Source organism: Suricata suricatta, chromosome 6 (assembly GCF_006229205.1).
Source record: "Suricata suricatta isolate VVHF042 chromosome 6, meerkat_22Aug2017_6uvM2_HiC, whole genome shotgun sequence".
NCBI classification, from domain to species: domain Eukaryota; kingdom Metazoa; phylum Chordata; class Mammalia; order Carnivora; family Herpestidae; genus Suricata; species Suricata suricatta.
This window is the reverse complement of record NC_043705.1, coordinates 88242445-88264556: the sequence shown is the minus strand read 5'-3', so window position 1 is coordinate 88264556 and position 22112 is coordinate 88242445. Positions and strand designations below refer to the sequence as shown.

The window sequence follows — 22112 nt, the reverse complement described above, 5'->3', positions numbered from 1 at the left end:
CACCCCCCCCCCAACCTTTTTAAAAAATCTTTGTTTTTGAGAGAGAGAGAGCACACTTGTGTGCAAGTGAGTGGGCAGGGGAGGGGCAGAGAGAGGGAGACAGAGGATTTGAAGCTCTGGGCTGACAGTAGAAAGCCCAATGCGAGGCTTAAACTCATGAACTGTGAGATCATGACCTGAGCCAAAGTCAGACACTTAACCAACAGAGCGCCCCAGGCGCCCCAGAATTTCCTTCCTTTTTAAAGCTGAGTAACGTTCCATCACGAGGCTGTGTTTAAAAGTTAGCAAAACTCCTCAGACTCTCCACGGCCCCTCTCCGCCAGAGCCGGGCTGTCCAACAGAACCTTCTGCAACAATGGAAAGGTTCTGTATCTGCCTAGACCTTTACGGTCACTGCTAAGGCCTAGGTTAAGCTCCAAGACTGAGCACTGTGACACAGCTCTGGAGACAGAAGAATTGAACTTTTAATTTCATTTCGTTCTTATTAATTTAAATAGCCTCCCATGACTAGTGCCGTCACAGTGGACAGTGCAGGGCTGGTCTCGAACACCCATCCTCCTCGGTTAGCCATGTCCAGGTTTATTTTGCTTTCTTTATCACCCGACAGTGGCAACGACAGTCTTAGACTATTTGCAAGGACCTAAGATTAGAGGCCTGGGAGCTGCTTTGCTTTTGGTCTTAGTGTGTCCAGGTTCACAGGCTTCTCTCCAGAGAACCGTCATACTTGGCACCCATAGGCTAATCCAGACACTCTGTGGGGACCCCCCAGACCCAGGCTGTCTGCAGCAGCAGGACCAGTGTGGCATGCCAGGCCAAGGCCCATGTCGACTGCTATCCTTGGAAACTAGAAAATCCATGCCCCTCCCCCCAGATAATATAAGGAAGTGGTGCTCAGGGTGAGGAGGACTGGAAACCAAGGAGGAAAGTGAGTCAGTCGGAGGGCTGGGGAGGGACAGGGAGCCACGTCAAGTGGCTACACTGCAGGCCTCCAAGGGGGATGAGAGAACCTTCCATCAGCAGTTTTCAAGGCATGAGCTTGTGGTAGAGAGAAAGGAGACACGCCGTCCAAGGAAAACAGCATGGAGGCTGGCGTGGAGGGCCACACGTGGTTTGTGTTAGTGGCGGACTGGACTTGGAGGGCTTTCCTCCCTCAATATCACAAAGCTTCACAGCCCAGAGGAGCCAGAGCAGGCCACGGAGACTGTCGTGTGCAGTTGCTGGCTGGCTGGAAGCCATGTGGTGCTCAGAGCAGGACGCAGCCTGCCTGGACCTGTGTGACACGGCTCGTCGTCACTAGGGATTCTGTCCCCTCGAGGAGCTGGTCTAAATGTCAGCGTGCTCTGGCGTCCTGGTGGACATGCGATGTGGGGCATGCCTCCCGTCCCACCGGTCCATCTCTCTCTCGCTGCTGCCCCTCAGTTCCGGCCAGCATTTCCTCACACTGACTTCCTTCCTGGTCTGCCTGTCCTTTGGCTTGTCCCACCACCTTCCCACTGAGCTGTGCTAGGCTCTTGGCATACAACTGTTAAAGAGGGGATGAATGAATGAATGAATGAATGAACGGAATGAGTAAAAAAGTGGTTCTCTGGTTTAGCCAGCCATTGTCTAGGAGAGGAGAAATTCCATGTTCCAGGTGGCAGCAAGAGGACCTGGACCGGGATTCAGAGATGGCTGACCAACCCAGTCTTGCCTCTTTCTATCCTAGAAATGAAGAATTGCTAACTGTGTGGAAAAGGGCAACTACGGGATTGTCTTAGCTACACACCACTGAGATGGGAAGAGCTCTTCAGACCGGAAGGGAAGAAACATTCTAGTAAGTGTGCACAACCTGTGGGAGGCACACTGCCGTTTCAGAAGACACTGTCTGTGGAAAGGAGTGTGTCTGAGCACCGGGCAAAGGCAGCATTTAAATAAATATGGCTGGCGGACTCCTCGTCCAGCTGTTGGCGGGATCTTTCTGGGAAGCCTTCCCATGGGCAAGGCCTGCCTGGGGAGTGGGAACTCTGGTTCTGCTACCCCTATACGCGCCCCGCAGAAAAGACGAGAAAAACACACCCTTGCCTTTGGCGTCTGAGGTGGAACGTGGGGACTTCTGGGCAGACAGCCCCCAAAGCTCAGAAGCGCACCTGGGGCTGTTAAACTCTCAGAAGCGGGGGGGCAGGCCAGTCCTGTCTCAGTCTCAATGGGAAACAAATGACTTTGCTGTGTGACTTGGGACAGCCTCTCCCATCTCGGGATCTCAGTTCCCTCCTCTGGGGAGAAACGAAGGCGCGGACCCAGAGGCTGCCTCCTGGTAGCCTTCACCTCTGAAATGGGCTGCGTCCGGGGAGTAGCTCCCCGTGAAAGCCCCTATGACTAAGAACGGCCCTCTCTGGGTCCCCACAGAAGGGGGCTCTTGCGTGTGGCACACGTGTGATGGCACCTCTCCCAAGAGCTCCCTGCTGGGCAGGGTGACCTGGCTGGCTCTGTGTCCCCTGCCACTGGAATTCTGTAGGAGGCCAGCTGAAAGTCCTGCTTCCTCACGCCTCTACACCTCTGCACACGCATTTCCTCTTTGTGGACAGCCCTCCCCCGTCCTGCCGGCAGGTCAACGCCTTACTCCTTCTCAGGGCCTTCTTAGATGTCACCTCCTCCAGGAAGCAAGCTCTGCCTGGGCTCCCTGGCCAGGCAGAGGGCCCTCTCCAAACACCTGGGGTCTGGCTCAGCACACGCTGAACTGTGCCTTCTGTAAGGAAAGTCCTGGCTCTGGTGTCGACTATGACCCCAGTCCGGGGGACAAAATGAACCAGTGGGAATTCTCAGGGCAAAGGCCGCATGGCGTGGTGTAGAGTGGACCCCCTCATGCATCTGAGGCCTGTCTGTGATGGGCTTGTGGTCTGCTCAGAGTAGCCCTCAGGACAGGCTCTGCCCACATCTAGAGGGAGCACCAAATGGCCTTTGAAGGCCAGCTACAGGAAAACCTGTCTCTGCAGAGACATGGGTGAAGGCAATATGGGGCCTCAGGGAGGCAGGGCGGGGGGGTGGCTCAGGGTTTAGGAGCAGAGGTTTCAGACTCAGCTGGGCCGCAGCTTGAAAGTCTTAGCCATACTGTCTCTGGGAACGTGACTCTGCCTCTCTGAGCTTCAGTTTCCCCATGGACATAATGCTGCCTTTAGGCTTGCCAATCAGGACTGCATGAGGCAGCACCAAAAATGGGCCCCTGGTGCATTTCAGTACATGATCACTGATAGGGTTACTGTGCCCCTCAACCAAACCACATTTCCTCTGGGCACTGCTCCCAATGCGGTGGGCATTCTGGCCACCCCGAGTTCTGTCTGTCACATTCTGATGGACTCTCCAACGTGGGCCGAGGCTAGGGCAGAAAGGGAAGTTCAGAGAGGCTGAGTGGCCTGCCTGAGGCCACACAGCTGGCAAGACAGAGGGCTAGGATCTGACACTGGGTCTGCCCGTCCCAAGCGCGAGGCTCTTTTGCCTGCACCCTCATGTGAATGAGACATGTGGCCGGGGGTAGGCTAGGAGTGGCAGCCATGACTATCAGGGTCCGGCTCTTCTAAGTGCTAGAAGGTCAGGGAATCACATTGGAAGGTGAATTGTCACAAACAGGACCTTCTCGCTGGTGACTGTGAGCCTCTTTTCCCACAAAGGAACCTGAGTCATGCTCCTCCTTTCTATCCCAGGCAGCTTCTCTGAGGATGAGTTCCTCTGCCTGAATGCCTTGCCCCGACCAGAAAGAACATTGACTGTTTTCTGTCATCTACAGGCTATTTCCCCCTTTCTGGTGGCAGCTGTCTGATTTCTTCTGCCAAATATTTCTACTCCTTGGTTAGTAGACATGCATTCTACGCCAGTCCCTAGGCTGGCCCAGACTGACCCAGCCAGTGACCCCAGAGGAACCAATGAGACTTTTGCTTGAATAGTTGGGGGCATCCTTTTTCCTGAAGCCACTGAGCTGGCCTGTTGGATACCGCTCAGAGCCATGGCCACCACTGTACACCACCAGCCTGTGTGGGCATGAAGCAAGCTAAGAAGTGGAGAGAGGCAGGTCCTCATCGATATTTTGGCCCCTGGATCCAGCCATACCTGCAGCCAAGTACCCTTAGACATCTCAGTTACATTTCGCTTATCAATGTTCTTTTTGAATAATCCATTTCGACTAGGTTTCTGTCATCTGCAACTAAAACAGTTCTGACTAAAACAAGATCTCACAGCCAGTAAGTGGCAGTATTTGGATCAAAGCCCAGGATCTTACCCACTCTATTAAACTGGCATCATCTCCTCCTCTGATCTTTATGCCAGTTCCTAGCAGCAACCCACGCCCATCAATAATCCCAACAGCTGACATTTGCTCAGGGCTTGACAGCCCAGAAACTGCTCATACACATCATCACTCTTTTTAAAAAAGCAATTGAGATGTACTTCATATACCATAAATTTCACCCTCTTAGAGCATACAATTCAGTGGTTTTTAGTATATTCATAAGGTCATGCAACCGGGGCCATCATCTAATTCCAAAACATTTTCATCACCCTCAAAAAGATACCCAGTGCCTAGTAACAGCCCTTCCCCCTTTCCCCCTCCGCCAGCTCCTGGCAACCACTGCCTTCTGTCTCTGTGGATCTGTCTCTTCTGGATACCCATCATCACTTTTAACTCCATATAAACTTTGTGAAGTAGCCACTAGAGAGAGGGGCACTAGACAGCACAGGGGCTAAGAGTGTGGTATCGGGTGTCACCTGCCCTGTTTCAAATGTCAGTCTGACATTCACTAGCTGTGTGACCTTGTGCAAATGACTTAACCTCTCTGAGCCTAAAATTCTTCACCGGTGTAATTTGATAAACTTAATATGAGGATTAAATGAGTCATTATATCTAGATGCTTAGAAGCCTGTGCTCCAGAAACGCCAGCCATTTCTTTTGTCATTAACTTGTCACTGGTGAGGACAATCAGGCACAAAGGGGTTAAGAGGCGTGCCCAAGGCCTCACAGCACAGGTGGCTGGGCCCCAAGTCTCCTGACCGAGACCTCTGCTTTTTCCATTACGCCACATTGGCCTCGCAGCTTCTCCACGAAAGCTTGGCCCTCCCCATGCTCTTCTGTGCCAAGTTACTTTTGACAAAGCCAAGGCTACTGGCCAGACAGGAGGAAAGGGAGGGTGGGATCATGAAATCACCTCATTTTAGGTTGTCATGGCCCCACAGGGGCCGGCCGCCTTGCCTGGTCCTTGGGAACAGCTGACTTTGGCTGGGGGGTCCTGCCCTGCCCTCTTTCAGCTCCCCCCTCTGGGATTTGGGAGGGTGGGTGGCAGGCCGTTTCTAGGATGACAGGACCCTCCGGAATTCCATGGCCTTCCCACTGCAGCCGCCCATCTGGGCCTCTGTAAAGAGGCTGGCTGAAGTACTGCCTTAGGACTGACGGGGAGGGGAGTCCGAGGCAGCTATTTATGTTATACCAAACCCCCAATTATTGCCAATTATGCTGAGTGGGGAAGAAAACCTTACTTCTAAGTTCTGGTGGAAATTAGAAAGTTGAGTCAGAGCAGGAGAGTGGAGGGAGCACACACTTTGGGCCAGGGAGACTCGTGATCATGCTCTGGCTCGGGCATTCCCAAATGATGTCACCGCAGGCAAGTCCCATCTGAGCAGAGGGACAGCTAATGGCAGCGAGTGCGCTTACTGAGCGAGGCACAGCTCAATTAACTGTCACCACGAATGCACGAGGAAGGTGCTTCCATTCTTTAGCATGCAGCTGGGGAGGCTGTGTCTCAGACACATACAGAGGACATCAGTCTGAGACTGGAAGGACGAAGCTGAGATCTGATCCCAGTCTCTCTCATCCCAGAAGTCAAGGTCTAAAGCTGGGGGTGTGCCTCCCCACTGCAAAACAGCAGCGATGGACATTTCCATTTCCAATGAGCCCCTCACCCCCGTCCTCATCCAACCTCCTCCTCCAGATGATGCTGTAGCCAACACCCCAACCTCTCTGGCCACAGCTAACAGGCTTGGAGGTGCACTCAGGACCCTTGGGACAATCAGATTCTCTCTCTCCTGGAGACTGGACTTGGCACCTAGAAACCCCAGAGGGTTGACAACAGGGAAAACTGGGGGACTGAAGTGCTGTCTGGGGGATGTGGGCCGATGGGCTAAGGGAGAAAGCTGGTCCAGACAGGTTGGCAAATGAACAAAGCAGGCTTGATATGGGAGACCCTGTGGCCACAATGACAGATGGCTGGGGAGCTGCTGCACCTCTGATGGTCATTCAGGTGCTGGTTCTGGGGCCTTGCGAGGCCGGCTTCATTTCTTGCTCTGGGCCCCATGGGGCACACCTGCCTCCTCCCATAAATCTACCCCACTCCCCTCTTCCTGCCTAAGCTGCCCAGGGGCCGTTTGCTCTGTGGATGCCCAGAATCCCCAGGACAGCACTCCTGATTGTCACTGTTCTCTGTCCCCTCTTATCTTCCATCCTTCTTGGAGGTGTCAGGCAGGCAAGAGGCCTCGGAAGAAAAATAGAGGCAGTCCTCCCTCCACAGACCCCTTGTGCATGAAAAGTCAGCCTAGCAACTTCCAAAAGTGTTTCCCCAACAGTCAATCTCTGAACTGAAGACCTGCTGTGACAGATCTGCCTAAATCACCCCTGCCCCTGGCTAGGAGGCTGTGGACCTCGGTCCTTCCCCAACAGGGCTGTGCCTCCTGCTCATCGCGTTCACAGGTCTTGGGTGTCCCTTCCTTTCCTTTCCCCCAGGGTTCAGCCCTTTCCTGGCCCCCATGCTGCTGCTGCCAAGTCTGTTTTAGATAATATCTTAGCATCCTCAACACATAGTCTCTTTGTGTACTTCTCTGTTTGCTGTAGACCATTAGAAAAATATAATTTACATATGGTACTGTTTGATTTTGTTGCATTTCGTCAACACAGAACACGACTAATGAGTTCACGGTGTTTTAATAATTAGGTAACAGAGTCTCGGTTGGTTTACATTACACAATGACTCTTGGCAGTCTGCTATGTAGGCGTCTGAGATTGTTTTAGGAATACGGGGGAGACCGGTTAGAAGCACATTATCATCTCCTCTCCCTTTAAAATCATGAAATACAGGTTCTGAAAATTCTGTGTTCAACGTTTTTAGGAATGGATTAGGTCCATACAACCACAGATGTCTGTGGTTAGTATCACCCAGGCTTCTAAGAGAACATATGAAGTCAAGAGATGGGATGGTGTGCAGGACGCTGTGTTTGCTGGGACTTCTGGGAAGTGACCTTTAACTCTTTCCTGCGGAGTATGAGCCCAGAGCATTCTGTAACCACATGGGTTCTGAGGATAAAGCCAACACCACTGAAAGTAGTAATGCAGGATGAGAGGAAGGAGCTGAGGGAGGTGGTACCATGAAAACCTTGGATCAAGCTGTGCCTGAAGCCAGGAAGGTTTTTTTCCCCTGGGATAGTCAAATACATTCCACAGATTCTCAGGTCCTTCTTGTATAGGGCCCATGTTAATTTCTATATCAGTCTGACATCAGTACCCAGGCTGCTCAAAGGAGCACACTGGACATCATTTTTAAGTCTAGGAAATAAAAAAAGAACACAATGTGTCTGTCTGTTGTGGGTGAGGGTCTAGACTCTGAAGTCAAAATGGAAAACTTTTCCGACCCTGATGCTCATGAGAGACTCCAATCCTTACCTGGAGGTCAAAGAATTTGCTGTAGCGCCGGTAAATGGCCTCCGTGGAGCCGCTGGACCACGTAACCCGGATGATGTAGACCTATGGAGACAGAAGAGGAGACGGCCGTGAACACCCAGGGAGCCCTTCCAACATCCAGATGGCCAACAGACACATGAAAAAATGCTCAACATCACTCATCATAGGGAAATACAAATCAAAACCACACTGCGATACCACCTCACACCTGTCAGAGTGGCTAACATGAACAAGTCAGGCGACAAGAGATGTTGGCCAGGATGCGGAGAGAGAGGAGCCCTTTTGCTCTGCTGGTGAGAATGCAAATGGTACAGTTGCTCTGGAAAATGGTACGGAGGTTCCTCAAAAAATTAACACTAGAACTCCCCCACGACCCAGCAATGGCACTACCAGGCATTTCTCCAAGGGATGCAGAAGTGCTGATTCAAAGGGGCACATGCACCCCAGTGTTGACAGCAGCACTATTGACATTAGGCAAAGTATGGGAAGAGCCCAAATGTCCATCGATGGATGAATGGATGAAGAAGATGTGGTGTATATATACAATGGAGTATTGCTCAGTGATCAAAGAGAATGAAATCTTGCCATTTGCAATAATGTGGATGGAACTAGAGTGTATTATTCTAAGTGAAATAAGTCCATAAGAGAAAGACAAATACCATATGATTTCACTCATATGCGGAATTTAAGATATAAAACAGATGAACATAAGGGAAAGGAAACAAAAGTAACATAAAAACAGAGAGGGAGACAAACCATAAGAGACTTTTAAATAGAACAAACTGAGGGTTGCTGGTGGGGTGTTGGGTGGGGGGAAAGGTAAAGGGACGAGGGGCATTAAGGAGGGCACTTGTTGTGATGAGCACTGGGTGTTAATGTGAGTGATGAATCACTCAATTCTACTGAAGTTATTATCCCACTGTATGTTAACTAACTTGGATTTAAATTCAAGAAAAAAGCCGGGGGGGGGGGCGGGCGGGAGAAGCTCTTCTATCTCCATGACTCTGGAGTAAAGCACAGGATCGAGTCAGAAAGACCTGGGTTTGAATCTTGGCTCTGCTGCTGACCCACTCTGTATGGCTTTGGCCAAGTTACTTGCTCTCTCTGGGCCTCAGCTTCCTTCTCAATAGAATGGGTGACACTTCCACCTCTGAGAGTTATACAGAAGATTAAGTGAAATCAAGAACGGAAAACATTAGCACCCTGCTCATCTTGGGAGATAGTGTTATTTTCAGCACTGTAAGGATTTCCTGCTTTCCACTCAATCCAGAGCCATGGAGCTGGCTACTTTTCCAGTCACTCTTAAAACTTTGCCTTTTGTCAGAAGTCACAGAGACCCGCGGCTCTTAATGCTCTGGTATTTCTCATAAGGTAAGCCAGGTGGCCACCAACTGGGGGCCCCTGGGCCAAGTCACCTCCCTCCAGGTGCGTTTCTTCATCGGTGAATTGGTCTGACCGCATCTGCTTAGTGTGACAGCGTGAGGATCTCATGCGACTGACAATGGGGGAGCAACCACAGGACTACGTTTCCAACCTTTGTCACAAGTCACAGCACACACAGAAAATAACACACGATGACAAATTTGGGCAAACTGAGGTGGCAGCTGGTCAGAGGTGGTATCTCTTGGCCCTGACACCATCTGGACACTCATGGGATAAGAAATCAGCGCATCCATTACCAAGTCCTGACTTGCACACATGACCTATGGCCACAGGATAGTTATGACAATTAAAACGTATGTATGTGAAAGCTCTTTGGAAATGCAGAAATGCTGTATAAACACGAGGGCTCGACATTGAGAGAGACCACGAACAGAGGAGTGGCTGGAGAGACAGCACATACGTACATGAAAATAAACTGTGGGCAGTTTTTTTTTTTTTTTTGCCCAGTACTGATTACCTTTTCTTCCAACCAAAGCATTTTGACTTTTCAAATCCTGGGAACCTCCTTCCCCACCTCAGCACAGTGCCTTAGATACAGAGGTGGGTGCCATTCATGATCCACAGTGATTGGTTGAGAAATGAGGACGGCTGGGCCAATCAGAGCCAGCAAACATCAGCTCTTCCTCTCCAACCCTTAAGAAAGACAAGCTGTTTTTTCTTTGAGGTCACTAGGCTATGAGGCAGTAGACCTGGACATGCTGTGGGCCATCTCCTCGCCACTCGGAAGGACACCAAGATCAGCAGATTCCTAGTAACATAGTCGGACCCTTAGGTCAAGCTCTGCTTGAAGCTCAGTCTACTCCTGGTCTGTCAGGTTTTCTGAGCCAATAAAATCTGGGCCAAACCTGCCCTCTCCCAATTATTTTTGAAGTTAGTTTAAGTTGAGTCTTTGACACACGGAGTCTGTTCCTGACTGAGGCAGGATGGGAGGTAGGAGAGAGCTCTCTGCAGCCCAGAGTCATCATGGCACACTTTGAAGGGCATGGAAACTTTACAAGGACACTTTCATTCAAAATAGAACATGGAGCAACTATGAGGGGCTGGAGCTGGGGACCAGGGTGAACGCCAGGGACTTCTAGGGAGAAGAGATGAATAATGGAAAGATAATTCAGGACAAGGTGGGAAGTGCCCCGAGTGCCAAGCTAAGACCACCACGAATGACTTCTCCAAATCCAACATGGATTTTATTTCAAAGAAGCACACAATTTCCTAATTCTTGGGGCACAGCGTCCTTAACTGTAAAATGGGGTCAGTAAAGCCATCTGACGCATAGTTATGAGGATTATAAGAGGCAAAGCTCTGAGCTCCTTGCCTGGCAGAAAGGAAAAGCTCAAGAAATCTTAGTACCTTGCATGCTGATTCCCCAGCATAAGACATGCTATTTCAACATCAAGGATTTGAGCATCTGGGCCCAGCCCCCTCCTTTGTTTCTGCACCCTGGTCCTGGGGACCTCATGGAGCCAAAGAACAGGTCAAGGCATCCTTTAGGAGTCACCTCAGAAAGGTGATTTTCTGAAAAAAAGAACCGTGTCTCCAAAGCCACCCGGATAGTGATCAGTTTTATTAAAAATATATCAATTCTGTTCCTCAAGACTCCAGCCTAGGGATTCTGAATAGCTCCCATGCATCATTCACTTATTCGTTCATTCACTCTGCAACATTTATTAAGTACCTCTTGTGTGCTAGGTGCTCTGCTGGGTGCTGGGATGCAATGAGCACCAATAGAGACCTAGAAAAGTGCCCTTGGAAAGTGAAAAGACGGGCAATAGACCAGCAGACTAGCAAGTACGCATGTAATTGTACATTCCAGTCAGTGCTTAGGAAGCACCCCAGAGTCTGGTACGAGAGCACAATGGGGGGACTGGGGTGGATGAGTGCCCTCGGAAGGGAAGGCCTATCGGAGAAAGTGGGCTTTGAACGAAGACCTGAGGGACAGGAAATGGCCAGGAGAAGAGCTGAGAGAAGAGTATTCCAGGCAGAAAGAAAAGAATGAACAAGGATGCTGAGACCAGAAAATTCAGGACACGTCTGAGGTGCAGGAAGGCCGTGTGGAAGCAGGGCCGGGGGAGGAAGGAGGCCGGGGCCGGGAGGAGGCACCAGTGGCATTATGAGGGGCTTGCAGGCCACATGGAGGGATGGGATTTTATTCCATTAAAGAGTTTCAGGGATGCCTGGGTGGCTCAGTCGGTTAAGCGTCTGGCTTCAGCTCAGGTCAGGATCTCACAGTTCGTGGGTTCAAGCCCCACATCGGGCTCTGTGCTGACAGCTCAGAGCCTGGAGCCTGGTTCGGATTCTGTGTGTCTCTCTCTCTGACCCTCCTCCTCTCACACTCTGTTTCTCTCTCTCTCTCTCAAAAATAAACATTAAAAAATTTTTTAAAAAGTTTCAAAGGGTGGGGTGTCACACACATGACATGATTTTATGTATGTTTTAAAAATATTTTTCCTATATATCCTCTGGCTCCTGTGTGAAAAATGGTTTGACAAGGAGCATGGACACCACTAAGGAGGCTTCTCTGTCACTGAGAGGGATGCAGCCAATCCAATGGCCCAACTTCCAGATGGGTAAATTGAGGCCCACAGAATATCATATCAAAAATCTTGTCACTGGGGGATGCTTAAGCAAAGTCTGGATGACTATTTGTTTAGAACAATACTAATGTGGACTAAAAAACAAAGGAAAAGGGGCACCTGGGGGGCTCAGTTGGTTAAGCATCTGACTTCAGCTCAGGTGACAATCTCATGATCCATGAGTTGGGGCCCTGCGCCGGGCTCTGTGTTGATGACTCAGAGCCTGGACCTAATTTGGATTCTGTGTCTCCCTTTCTCTCTGCCCCTGCCCCTGCCCCACTCACACTCTGTCTTTCAAAAATGAATAAATGTTAAAAAAATATAAAGCAAGTCTCAAAATAAAGCTAATCAAAGGAATTAAAAAAAACAAGGGAAAAAAGATTGATCATCAAAGTTTCAACTGTTTTCTTAAAACCAATTAAAAAAAAAGCATTCCCATAAATGGAAAAAAAATTCTGCTTACACAACTCATTTCTGTTCTCTTGTTTATAGTTTTTAAAGTTCTGTACATATGGTACAAGGACTTTGCAGCAAGCCTAATTGGCTTATTGGAACCAACCTTGGAACACAATATGACGTCTGCATTTTTAGGCACACATCTCATGTTTAATGACAATTGCCCCAATGCAGGGCTTTGGTCTTGCCCAGGGTTTGGGGCTGGTGAAAGGGTATACCCACTGGATTCTAACACCAGCCCTGCTGCTGAGTGAGATTCACAGGCACCGACCTCTCTGGCTACAGTGTCCTTCTCTCTAATTTCCCTTGAGGATTCACTGCAATCACTAATACACATGGGGCCTTGCCCAGTGCCTGGCACACAGGGATGTGCAAACTTAGTTTCTCCTGCATAGCGGCTGTCCGACAGTACTGCCTATCTGGCACTCCCTTACTCCTCTTGGTAGCGGCACCTGATTTCCCTTGGAGGACCACTCCTCTCCCGCCACTAGTCTCTGTGCTAGGGAATGGGGATGTGTCCCTGGCCTGGCCAACCAGACTACTGCCTATCCCTGGCCACAGTGCTTCAGGGATGCACACGTGACCCAAGCCAGGCGGATGAGACTCAATTCTGGGACGTTTCACGGCATGCTCGGGGGAAGCCCCTTTTCCCTACTGTGACGGCTAGCTGGGAGAACCATGTGGAAAGCACCTCCACACAGATGCAAACAGCCAAGAGGGAGAGAAAGGGCCTGAGTCTTGTGATATCATTTGAACCCCAGATCCAGCGTCCTGGTCATTTCATGGATACAAGCCAAAACCTTTCCTTCCTTGTTTAAGTCTACGCTTTAGTTTCTATTATTTGCAACCAAAGCAATCCTAACACATCTGACCTTGACTTTTAGATTATATCCCAAACCCAATTCATGCTCAGGGGCCTGCCGTGAAGGAATTAAAAGGAGACTTCTCTAAGGTAGCATTATTTATAACAGCCAAATGATGAACAAAATGTGTTGTACACATACAATGGACTATCACTCAGCCCTAAAAGCATTCTGACACACACTCCAACAAGGATGGCCCCTGAGGACATGCTAAGTGGAGCCGGCCAGCCACAAAAAAATGAATACTGTACTATTCCGCTTACGTGAGGTCCCTAAAGTAGTCAAATTCATAGAAATAGAAAGTAGAGTGGTGGTCCCCAGGGGATGGGGTGGGGGAATGGGGAGTTAGTGTTTATTGGTGTTAATGAAAAGATGAGTGTTAATGAAAAAACAAAAATTCTGGAGACAAACAGTGATGACGGTTACACAACAATGTGAACGTACTTAATGCCACTGAATGGGACACTTAAAAAAGGTTGAAATAATAAAATGTATGTTATATATTAATTTTTAATTAAAAAATAATTAAAAAATTTTAATGTTTATTTATCCTTCACACACACACACACACACACACACACACACACACACACACTCTCACTCTGTGAGTGGGGGAGGGGCAGAGAGAGAGGGAGACACAGAATCTGAAACAGGCTCTAGGCTCTGAGCTGTCAGGACTGAACCCAATCACGACCTGAGCCAAAGTCAGACACTTAACCGACTGAGCCACCCAGGCGCCCCTAAAAAAATAATTTTCAACAAAAGCAGTTTATATAGTCCATGTCACGTTCCCCTGGAAATGACACTGAAACTTCCTCCCCGGTACAGCCTTCAAATCACATGCTGCATATCTGAGAAAGGATTTGTATCCAGAACATATTTTTTTTAAAAAACTTTCAAAACTCAACAGTAAGGAAATGACCTTGTGATCACAAGATGAACAAAAGATCTGAACAGACCCTTTACCAAAAGGATACATGGAAGCAAAGACATACACGAGAAGATGGTCGACATCATTAGCCATCGGAGGAAGGCACGCCGAACCCACGATGAGATATCACATTATCCATCTGAATGGCCAGAATAAAACTCACTGACAAAAACCAGTGCTGACAACAGTGTGTGCTCACCAGAACTCTCACACATGGGTGGGAAAGGAAGACGGCACAGCCACCCTGGAAGGATGCGGAACCGCCGGGGGAACGGCTGGTGGATTAGGATAGTCAGACGGTGTGAAACTATCACCCCACCGATCCCTCTCCCAGCAAAGGAATCCGGCAGTCAACCTGGAGCCAGGTGCCCAAACCCAGCCTCACCCAGAGAGACACAGCAGGCCCTGGGTGGCCCCAAGGTGATGCCATGTGGAATACACAAAATCTTCCGTCAAATACTGTTGCCCAAATGTTTAACCTGAATCTCAAGCCCCTCGACCTAACTTCTAATTTACCGAAAACAAAAGAGGATGAGGAACAAGCTAAATGACACCACAAGGAAACAATCAGACAAATTCAGAGTGTGGGATATTCTAGAAGTCTACTTACAGGGCATACTTCAAATGCTACTTCTTCCAGAAAGCCCTCTCTGACTGCTCCTGCCCCACCAATATTCTGTTGGGTCTCCCTGCTGCCTGTCTCCTTTGGCACCTGTTTCCTCATCACAAAATCAATTATTGCAATTGCTACGTGTCTGCCTTCCCGCTAGCTAGGTTCTAAGTTTCTTGCGAGGAGAGACAGGGTCTATCTTGTTCCCTGAGTGCTGTATCCCTGGCACTGAGCACAAAGGAAAAATCTATGCTTTATGAGAAAACTAGAAAGAAAGCGAGATGCCAGGCCGTCAAGTCACAGATGGCAATGCCTGTCTGAGGCAGGCCTGAGGTCTGTGGGAAGGGAGCTGAGTTCAGCTGTGTCTCTCAGATAGTCCCTCTATCCCCTCTGCCCTGTGCCCTGCTTCACAAACCCTCCCTCCGACCCATCTGTCTGGAGCAGAGAGTCTCCCGGAGCAGCGGAGACTCCTTCCTTCTGCGAATGAGGAAGCAGAGACCACAATGGTGCCTGAGGGCCCCCGAGGGTCTCCTCCCGCTCCTTCATGGGAGGCCTTCAACTGGAATTTGCCACCATGGAAACCCCTTCTTACTCAACCTCAACAGCCAGGCCTGTGTGATTTACAAAGCCCAGACTCCCCAGGCCCGGGTTCCTGCCAGGCTCAGCGTCACCAGGACCAGAAGTGCTGGGTTTCCTCATTTCCTCTAAGTCAGTACAGAGATGAACTGGCAGAAGGGAAGGCTGTGGGGTGGGGTATACCATGACCAGAGGGCCTGGGGAAGAGCTGGGTGGATGGCCGGGCCGTGGTGTCTGCCAAATTCCCAGGAGCCTGCAGGCTTGGCTAACACATCTCACGTTTTCCTCGCCAGGCATGGAGGCGCCCAAGTGCAGAGACCTGCCTGAGGTCACAAGCTCTCAAGTTCATAATGAGGACTCTGATCCAGGTGACCTGGAACCCCGACGGCTTTGCTACACCAGGGTGTCGTGCCTCTACCCTGGCAGCTGGATCACAGCTGGATTGTGGGCCTGAAGGAAGATGCATGCTCTTTCTTCTGTTTTTGAGAGCCTGCCAGGAGGCTGTGGAATTCAGGAGTTAAGGCGGCCTTGATTCATCTCTGCTTTCATCTCAACGAGCTGCGTGATCTTGGGAAAGTGGTTGAAACTCAGTGACTCAGCTTCCTCTCTGTAAAAATTGAGGATCCTAATAGAGTTGGGGTGATGATTACAGGAGACTGGGCACTCTGGTCCCCGCATGTGGTAAGTGTTCCATGTAGAGAAGCTACCGTTACCATCAACACTCTGAGCTAAACACAGGGACGTAAATCTAAGGGAGACGTTGTCTCTGACTCTAGAGATGCGCCTCCCACAACCCACCCGCCTGCCCCCATCTCTCCACCCATCCAGAGCCCTGCCTCTTCTACTGTCTCCTCCAGACCTCTGGAGCGGGGGCGGCGGGGGGGGGGGGGGGGGCGCGGGTCGGGTCGGGCAGAGGAACTGGCTCCTGCATGGCCTGGGCACACAGACCCTGCTCAACTGAGCCGGGGCATACATTTCCTAGCTGTCAGATGAGTCAGGGCCTTGCCCCCTCCTAACCCCACCCCCGGGCCTCCGCCTCAGTGGACGGGAGCTCTGTGTCTATGAGCCTGCCTGGTACCAGGGCTTGACCCACTCTGGCCTTTCCTCCTCTACCAAGGGTTGAAGACTGTTCCATGGAGTCCTAGGCCAGTGTGACCTTGCAGGAGGTACCTCACAAAGGAGGAAGAAGCCCATCTACTCATGGATGGTGTTAGGTGTGGCCTTGGCCACAGTCACTCCGGTCTTCTGAGGGACTCTCCTTGTCCTGAGGACTTGCGACACTACTTTTCTCCACTTAGGCTGCTCTCTGAAGACAGAAAAAAAAAAACCCTCTGGAAGATGCTGAGAGTCTTTCTTGGGCCCCTCACTTGAGAAGCACCACCTGTCCTGCCTGTCTTCTGGCTATAACTGACCGATCCAGGGCAAGCCTATCAGCTTCTTTCTCAGGAATCATCTAGAATCAGACCAGATGTCAGCTCCAGCCAGGAGGAGGGCTGCAGCCTGAGCTCCTCCACACTTTCTGTGACAGGCATTTGGTGTGCAGAGAGAGGGACACAGGAAGGGAAGGCACCGAAAGGAGAGGCAGGGAGAGCACCTGGCAGTACTTCAGGACCTAGCAGGGCCCCCTGCCCACCCATGGCTTCTATGACGCACAACAGGGGCCTGGCTCTTCCAGTTAATTCCCCTTTTGGCGAGAAGAGAGTTTTATACAACTAAAAGAATTCTATGCTACACGGAAGAAAGTTCAGGCACTATCTTAGGTTAAAAAAAAAAAACAGGCTAAAAAAGCAATGTAGTCTCCATCTTCAAAAAAGTGACATGTACTGTATGTAAATGTGTGTGTGCACACGCATATGCATCATATGTGGTAGCTATGTTCTATGAAGTCTTTGCCAACACTGATTTAGCAAATACTGAACCACTGCGCCTGGCGGAAATACAAGGTTAGGGTCCTGCAAGGTTCCAGTTCCAACATTTTCATTAGCCAATCAGTATGCAGCCTGGCTGTTTCTGTGTAAAGGTATTTTATTTAGTGTATTATAAATCCATGAATATTGAGCTCTGGGCCAGTGACACTAGATCTCATACCTACATGAAGCTTATCTAAAATATGTATTTTCTCTGCTATGACGCATCACAGCCTTCCTGAGCTCAGGAATGCTAGACAGCACTCTAGCACTATGGTTGGGGTCATGTTAAAAAGTGACATAATGGGGCGCCTGGGTGGCTCAGTTGGTTACATGTCCAACTTCAGCTCGGGTCACGATCTCATGGCTTGTGGGTTTGAGCCTCGTGTCGGACTTTGTGCTGACAGCTCAGAGCCTGAGCCTGCTTCAGATTCTGAGTCTCCCTCTCTCTCTGCTCCTCTCCTGCTCACACTCTCTTTCTCTCTCTCTCTCTCTCTCTTTCAAAAACAAACATTTTTAAAAAAAAGTGAAATAACCAACAAAAGTACAAAAATGTAAAAAAAAAAAAGGCACTCAAGAAATTGTGAAAAAGACACTTGTTTAGTGCCTAAGAGCTGAAACCAGAAGCATCACCCTGTCCAACATCAGCTGGGAACACGCACACCATGTTTTTTGCTGCTGCGCACATGCCTAGTGTCTGCAAGTGACCACAAAAGTGCTGTAAGTTTTGATGCTGGATTACGAATCTGTTTTACCAAGTAGGCAGATCCCCAAATACGGAATTTACAAATACTGCAGAGTGACTGCAAGGCATATAAGTGTAAGTGTTCTGTGTATAAATCAGTGAGATACAGATCGTATAACTCATATACATGGTTTGCTCAGGAATCTGTAGGACTTTCTTTTTTGATTCTCTTCTTGAAGTCTTCTTATATTTTTCAGATTTCCTTTTGTAATCAGAAAAAAGGATGCCACTATTTTAGGAAGACAGAAGGGGCTGTGGCCCACTTTCTTGTCTTGAGCCCCGGCCTGGGGCCACCCTTCTGGAATAGCCTTTCAGATGGCAGAGCACCTAGCCCATGGCACTGGTGAGAGCGTGGGGTGGGAGGAAGCCGGGAGGTGGCAGATTGGGGCCCTGACCTCACTCTGTGAGTTAGGGTTAGTCCTGGGCCTCTTTGAGCCTCTTTGTTCTCTGAAAAATGGGGATAAAAATGCTTGTCTTTCCAACCTTATGGCATTGTAAGATCAAATGAGTTTTATTCTGTTTTTTTTTTTTAAGCTCCAGAAATGGAATCTATGTTGGCTGGAATCTCAGCTTGTGGCTGGGACTTGAGGGAGGGGATGCAGAGTGTGCTCCCTAAACCCTATGCCCTCACCTCACCTGGCAGGTCCAGCCCAGCCCAAGGGGGTAGGAGCTCCCACTGCCTGGAGGGCCCCCATTAAGCATGGAGAAATTTCGGTCCCATTTCCAAGTGACAACAGCTAAGGGGCCAATTTGTCCATGAATGAAGCTTTCAATCAGAACAGAGCTTAGACGGTGGTTGGCCTGAAACAGGCCAGGGCCTTGGTAGCCCCCAGCAGCCTGGTTAACTGTCACCCCTATCCCTGGAGACCTGCCCAAACCCGCTGCAGCTCTTGGAGAGGCCCCAGCACTGCGGCCCCAGGGTGGCTGATAGGAGACGGCTGTCGGCCTGCCCCGGGAGTGCTGTGATCTCATATGCCTTCATCATGTGAACTCGAAAACACGAGGTGTTCCTGCCCTGTGAATAAAATCTCTGAGACGTGGGGGAATGTCCTCCAACATCACTTCGCTTTGCACATCTATTCAGTGGGGCTTCTGGGGTTGGCAAAGAACCCCGCTAAGAGTCCCAGCTGATACTGGTTAGAAGGGGCAGGGCTGCTGCACGAGTCCTGAAGAAGTTATTACTGTTTGGTCCGGACGGCAACAGCCAGAGCTTTAATTTGGGAGGTAGGCGGAGGGAAAGGTCTGGTCCAAGGGTTCTCCAAAGTGACAGTCTCCTAAGATCACTGTGTCTCAAGGTACACAGGAATGAGGGCACACGAGCGGGTATTAGCTGATACAGATCTCAGCATGCAACGGCAGGGAATCCGATAGAACATTCTGACATTCCCTTCCCCTCAGAAGGCTGGCACAAGTGGCTCTTTACCACTTTCTCCCACATTGGCTGGTCTCTTCTTATAAAGCAGACAGCTCAGGCCAGGCAACACTAGCCAGGAAGAACATGAACATACTGATTTTTCCTTTCCCTTTTTATTTAGTTTCCTTCTATTTCTAGCAAGTGCTAGTTTTCCATTTATGGTGAAAGCTTCACCTTTAAAAATAATGTAAGAAAAAAAAACCGGAGTCAATCGGAAGAAGAATACTGAATTAAGAATATGTAGCATGGCGGTGTGTGGATATGTCAGACACTGTGATGGGGCCAAAAGGAGGCTCGAGAATGAGGGCAGTACTGCTGCAGTGGAAGCCCCTGCCATTCTCACTTGGTTTGGAGTTCCGTTGTTTACAGGCCAATGAGCCCGCAACCCTTCTCAAGTCGGAAGCCCTCTGCTGGCCCTACACTGCTGGTGGGCCATGTGGAATGACCTGGGAGATGGAAAAAAAATATCTAAAGAGAGGGCACCAGTGGCACAGAAGGGGCTGAGGCTGTTTTCCTGCAGAGCTTGTAAGAAAGGCACATGAGCAAGACGGAGTTCTGTGATCCATTAGCAATGTCTGCCACGGGCACGGGGATTGTAGGATGTGTGCTGCATACTCAGCATCCTGATCTGGGTCAACCTCTCCATTTTACAAATGAGGATACGGATGGGCCAAGAGGCGCAGCATCCTGCCAGCTATGGACTCTTTCTGCTTCCACGACAGGGTCCAAATTTCTTTGCAGGATCCTCTTGTCCCCCGGAGTCTCCTGCACAACGACTTGTCCAGAGAACTTTAGAAGCGATTAAGCCAGTGGCCAAACTGGCCTGTCAGGAGGCCCAGGATCCTGCTGAGGTGGCTGGGCCTCTACACCTTGGTTTCCACTAGGTGGCACCACTTTAGGCTCTTATATATATGAAGGAGGGTGAAACCCAACAGCCTGTGGCCCCGACTGCCAGACCTTGTGTGTCCACGCTGCACCAGGCAACTGTCAGTGAAGATTCCCATAGGGCCTGGGGTCTTCCGTTGCCCACAGTCCTCACCGCCAATAGCAGGGGGTTCCAAGGCTTTATTTAAAATACTTGGAAATCCTGCTCTACACCATCATCCCTTATTTTTAATTTTTTAATTTTTTTATTTGAGAGAGAGAGCAAGAGAACGTGCATGTGAGCAGAAAAGGCAGAGAGAGGGAGAGAGAGTCCCAAATGGGCTCTGAGCTGATAGCACAGAGCTCCACGTGGGGCTTGATCCCTCCCATGAACCGTGAGATCTTGACCTGAGCTGAAATCAAGACTTGAACGCTTAACCGACTGCACCACTCAGGCACCCCAGACCATCCCTTATTTTGGAGTTGGGGTTATGAGGTCACAGAGGGGAAGGGACTTGCCCAGGCCACACAGAGGTCAGATAGGAGGGTTGGAACCAGACTCAGAGTTCCTCTTGGGACGGAGGAGCTCTGCTACAGAACGCTATTTTTCAGGTCTGGGGAGCAGCAGAGTCCCTTTTAGATGGAGGAAGAAAAGATGGTCTTTTAAGCAGCTCACCAAGGGGCTACAGCTTCTGCTCACAGTCACATAGTGTCTGCGGCAGGTACTCAGCCAGGGACAACAACACAAGCGGTCTTGTGCCACAACCTTAAATACAAAAGCACGTGCAGCCCTGAAATCAAGCAGCCTGCCAGTTTCAAGATACAGATGAACCCACTTCCTGCAGAGAAGGCTCCTGGGAATCTGTCTAAGGGCGCCCAAGAGATGCAGACCCTGGCTTAAGTAAAAAACCAGCTTTAAAAGGCGGTGCAACCCCCCCTTCCATCAAGCTCCCACACTGATTGGGTTTCTGGGTTGGTGGATCCCAAGGACAGCCTGGTAATGACTGGCTGGGCTCCAGTCTCTGGCAATATGCTGGCCTAAGGTGGGGGGGCCCAGTCTGAGGGGGGTAGGAGGCAGGGAGGGAGAGAAAGAGAGAAGGGTGGGGGAGAGAGGGAGAGGGCAGAGGCAGTTGGATGGGCTCCGAGGGCTTGACTAATGGGAAACATGATTCTGCCGCTCCCCGCGGAGGCCACGAGTTCCCTCTGGTTCCGATCCGTCGGCTCTCCCCAGCTGTCTGCCCAACATCTGGCCTATGTAGGTCAGCACTCCCAACCGCTTTCTGGAATTGCAACACCCTGCAGTTTGTCTGATTTCCCAGCACCCCTGAGCAGCAATACCACCGGAAGTGCTGAAGACTGTGTATTTATCTTTCCAGAGAAGGTACATGAAGTCTATTCCTGGAGAAATGCTGCCAAGTGTCCCGATGTCCTGGAGACCTAGGAGGCGATCGCAAGGTGTCACAGTGAGGCAGGACCAAGGTGAGTGAGGCCCAACGCAACATTATTGACCATGTTGGGGAATGTGCTGCTAAACACTGGCCCTGTGCTAAGTGCTTCATCAACATAGTGTGCAACCCTCACGAAATGCTTGCCAGGAAGGTGGGGCCGCCTCTTAGGTCAGGGGAGGAAACCCAGGCTGAAGTGGTGATGTGGCATGCTGGAGGTCACGCAGCTGTGAAGAGCAGGTGACATCAGATGGGATCCTGGCCCCTTTCGCCTCTGAGGTCCTGTCTCCTCCTAGCTTCTCAAGGCCAGGCCTCCAGTGTCTTGGCCCCAGGCCAGAACGTTCCTGTCCCCACATCAGCATCAGGAGTCCCCAAGCTCAGGCTCTACAGCGAGTGACACATTGAGGGTGGCTGGCTGCCAATGTTTCTTTTTTCTTTTTTTTTCCAATCTTTTCAATTAAGTGAATGCTTGGAATGGGGCCCAAATCCAAGGGCTTGTGGAGTTAGCTGCAGATCAGATGCTCTGGTTTGGGGCTGTGTTCCGACCACTCCTAGCCCATAGGGTATGCAGTGAATGTGCAGTGGGGCTGAGGGTCCT

General features: G+C 50.2%; 1 protein-coding gene across 3 annotated transcripts in view; it reads right to left on the bottom strand.

Moving 5' to 3' along the window:
* The window catches only part of SH3PXD2B (SH3 and PX domains 2B), a 98119-nt gene that overhangs the window by 58001 nt on the left and 18006 nt on the right, over positions 1 to 22112 (bottom strand). For all 3 annotated transcript variants that reach the window (XM_029942852.1, XM_029942853.1, XM_029942851.1), the window contains exon 2: positions 7673 to 7753. In XM_029942852.1, coding sequence (XP_029798712.1) covers positions 7673 to 7753 — 81 coding nt within the window. The remainder of the gene's footprint in view (positions 1 to 7672; positions 7754 to 22112) is intronic.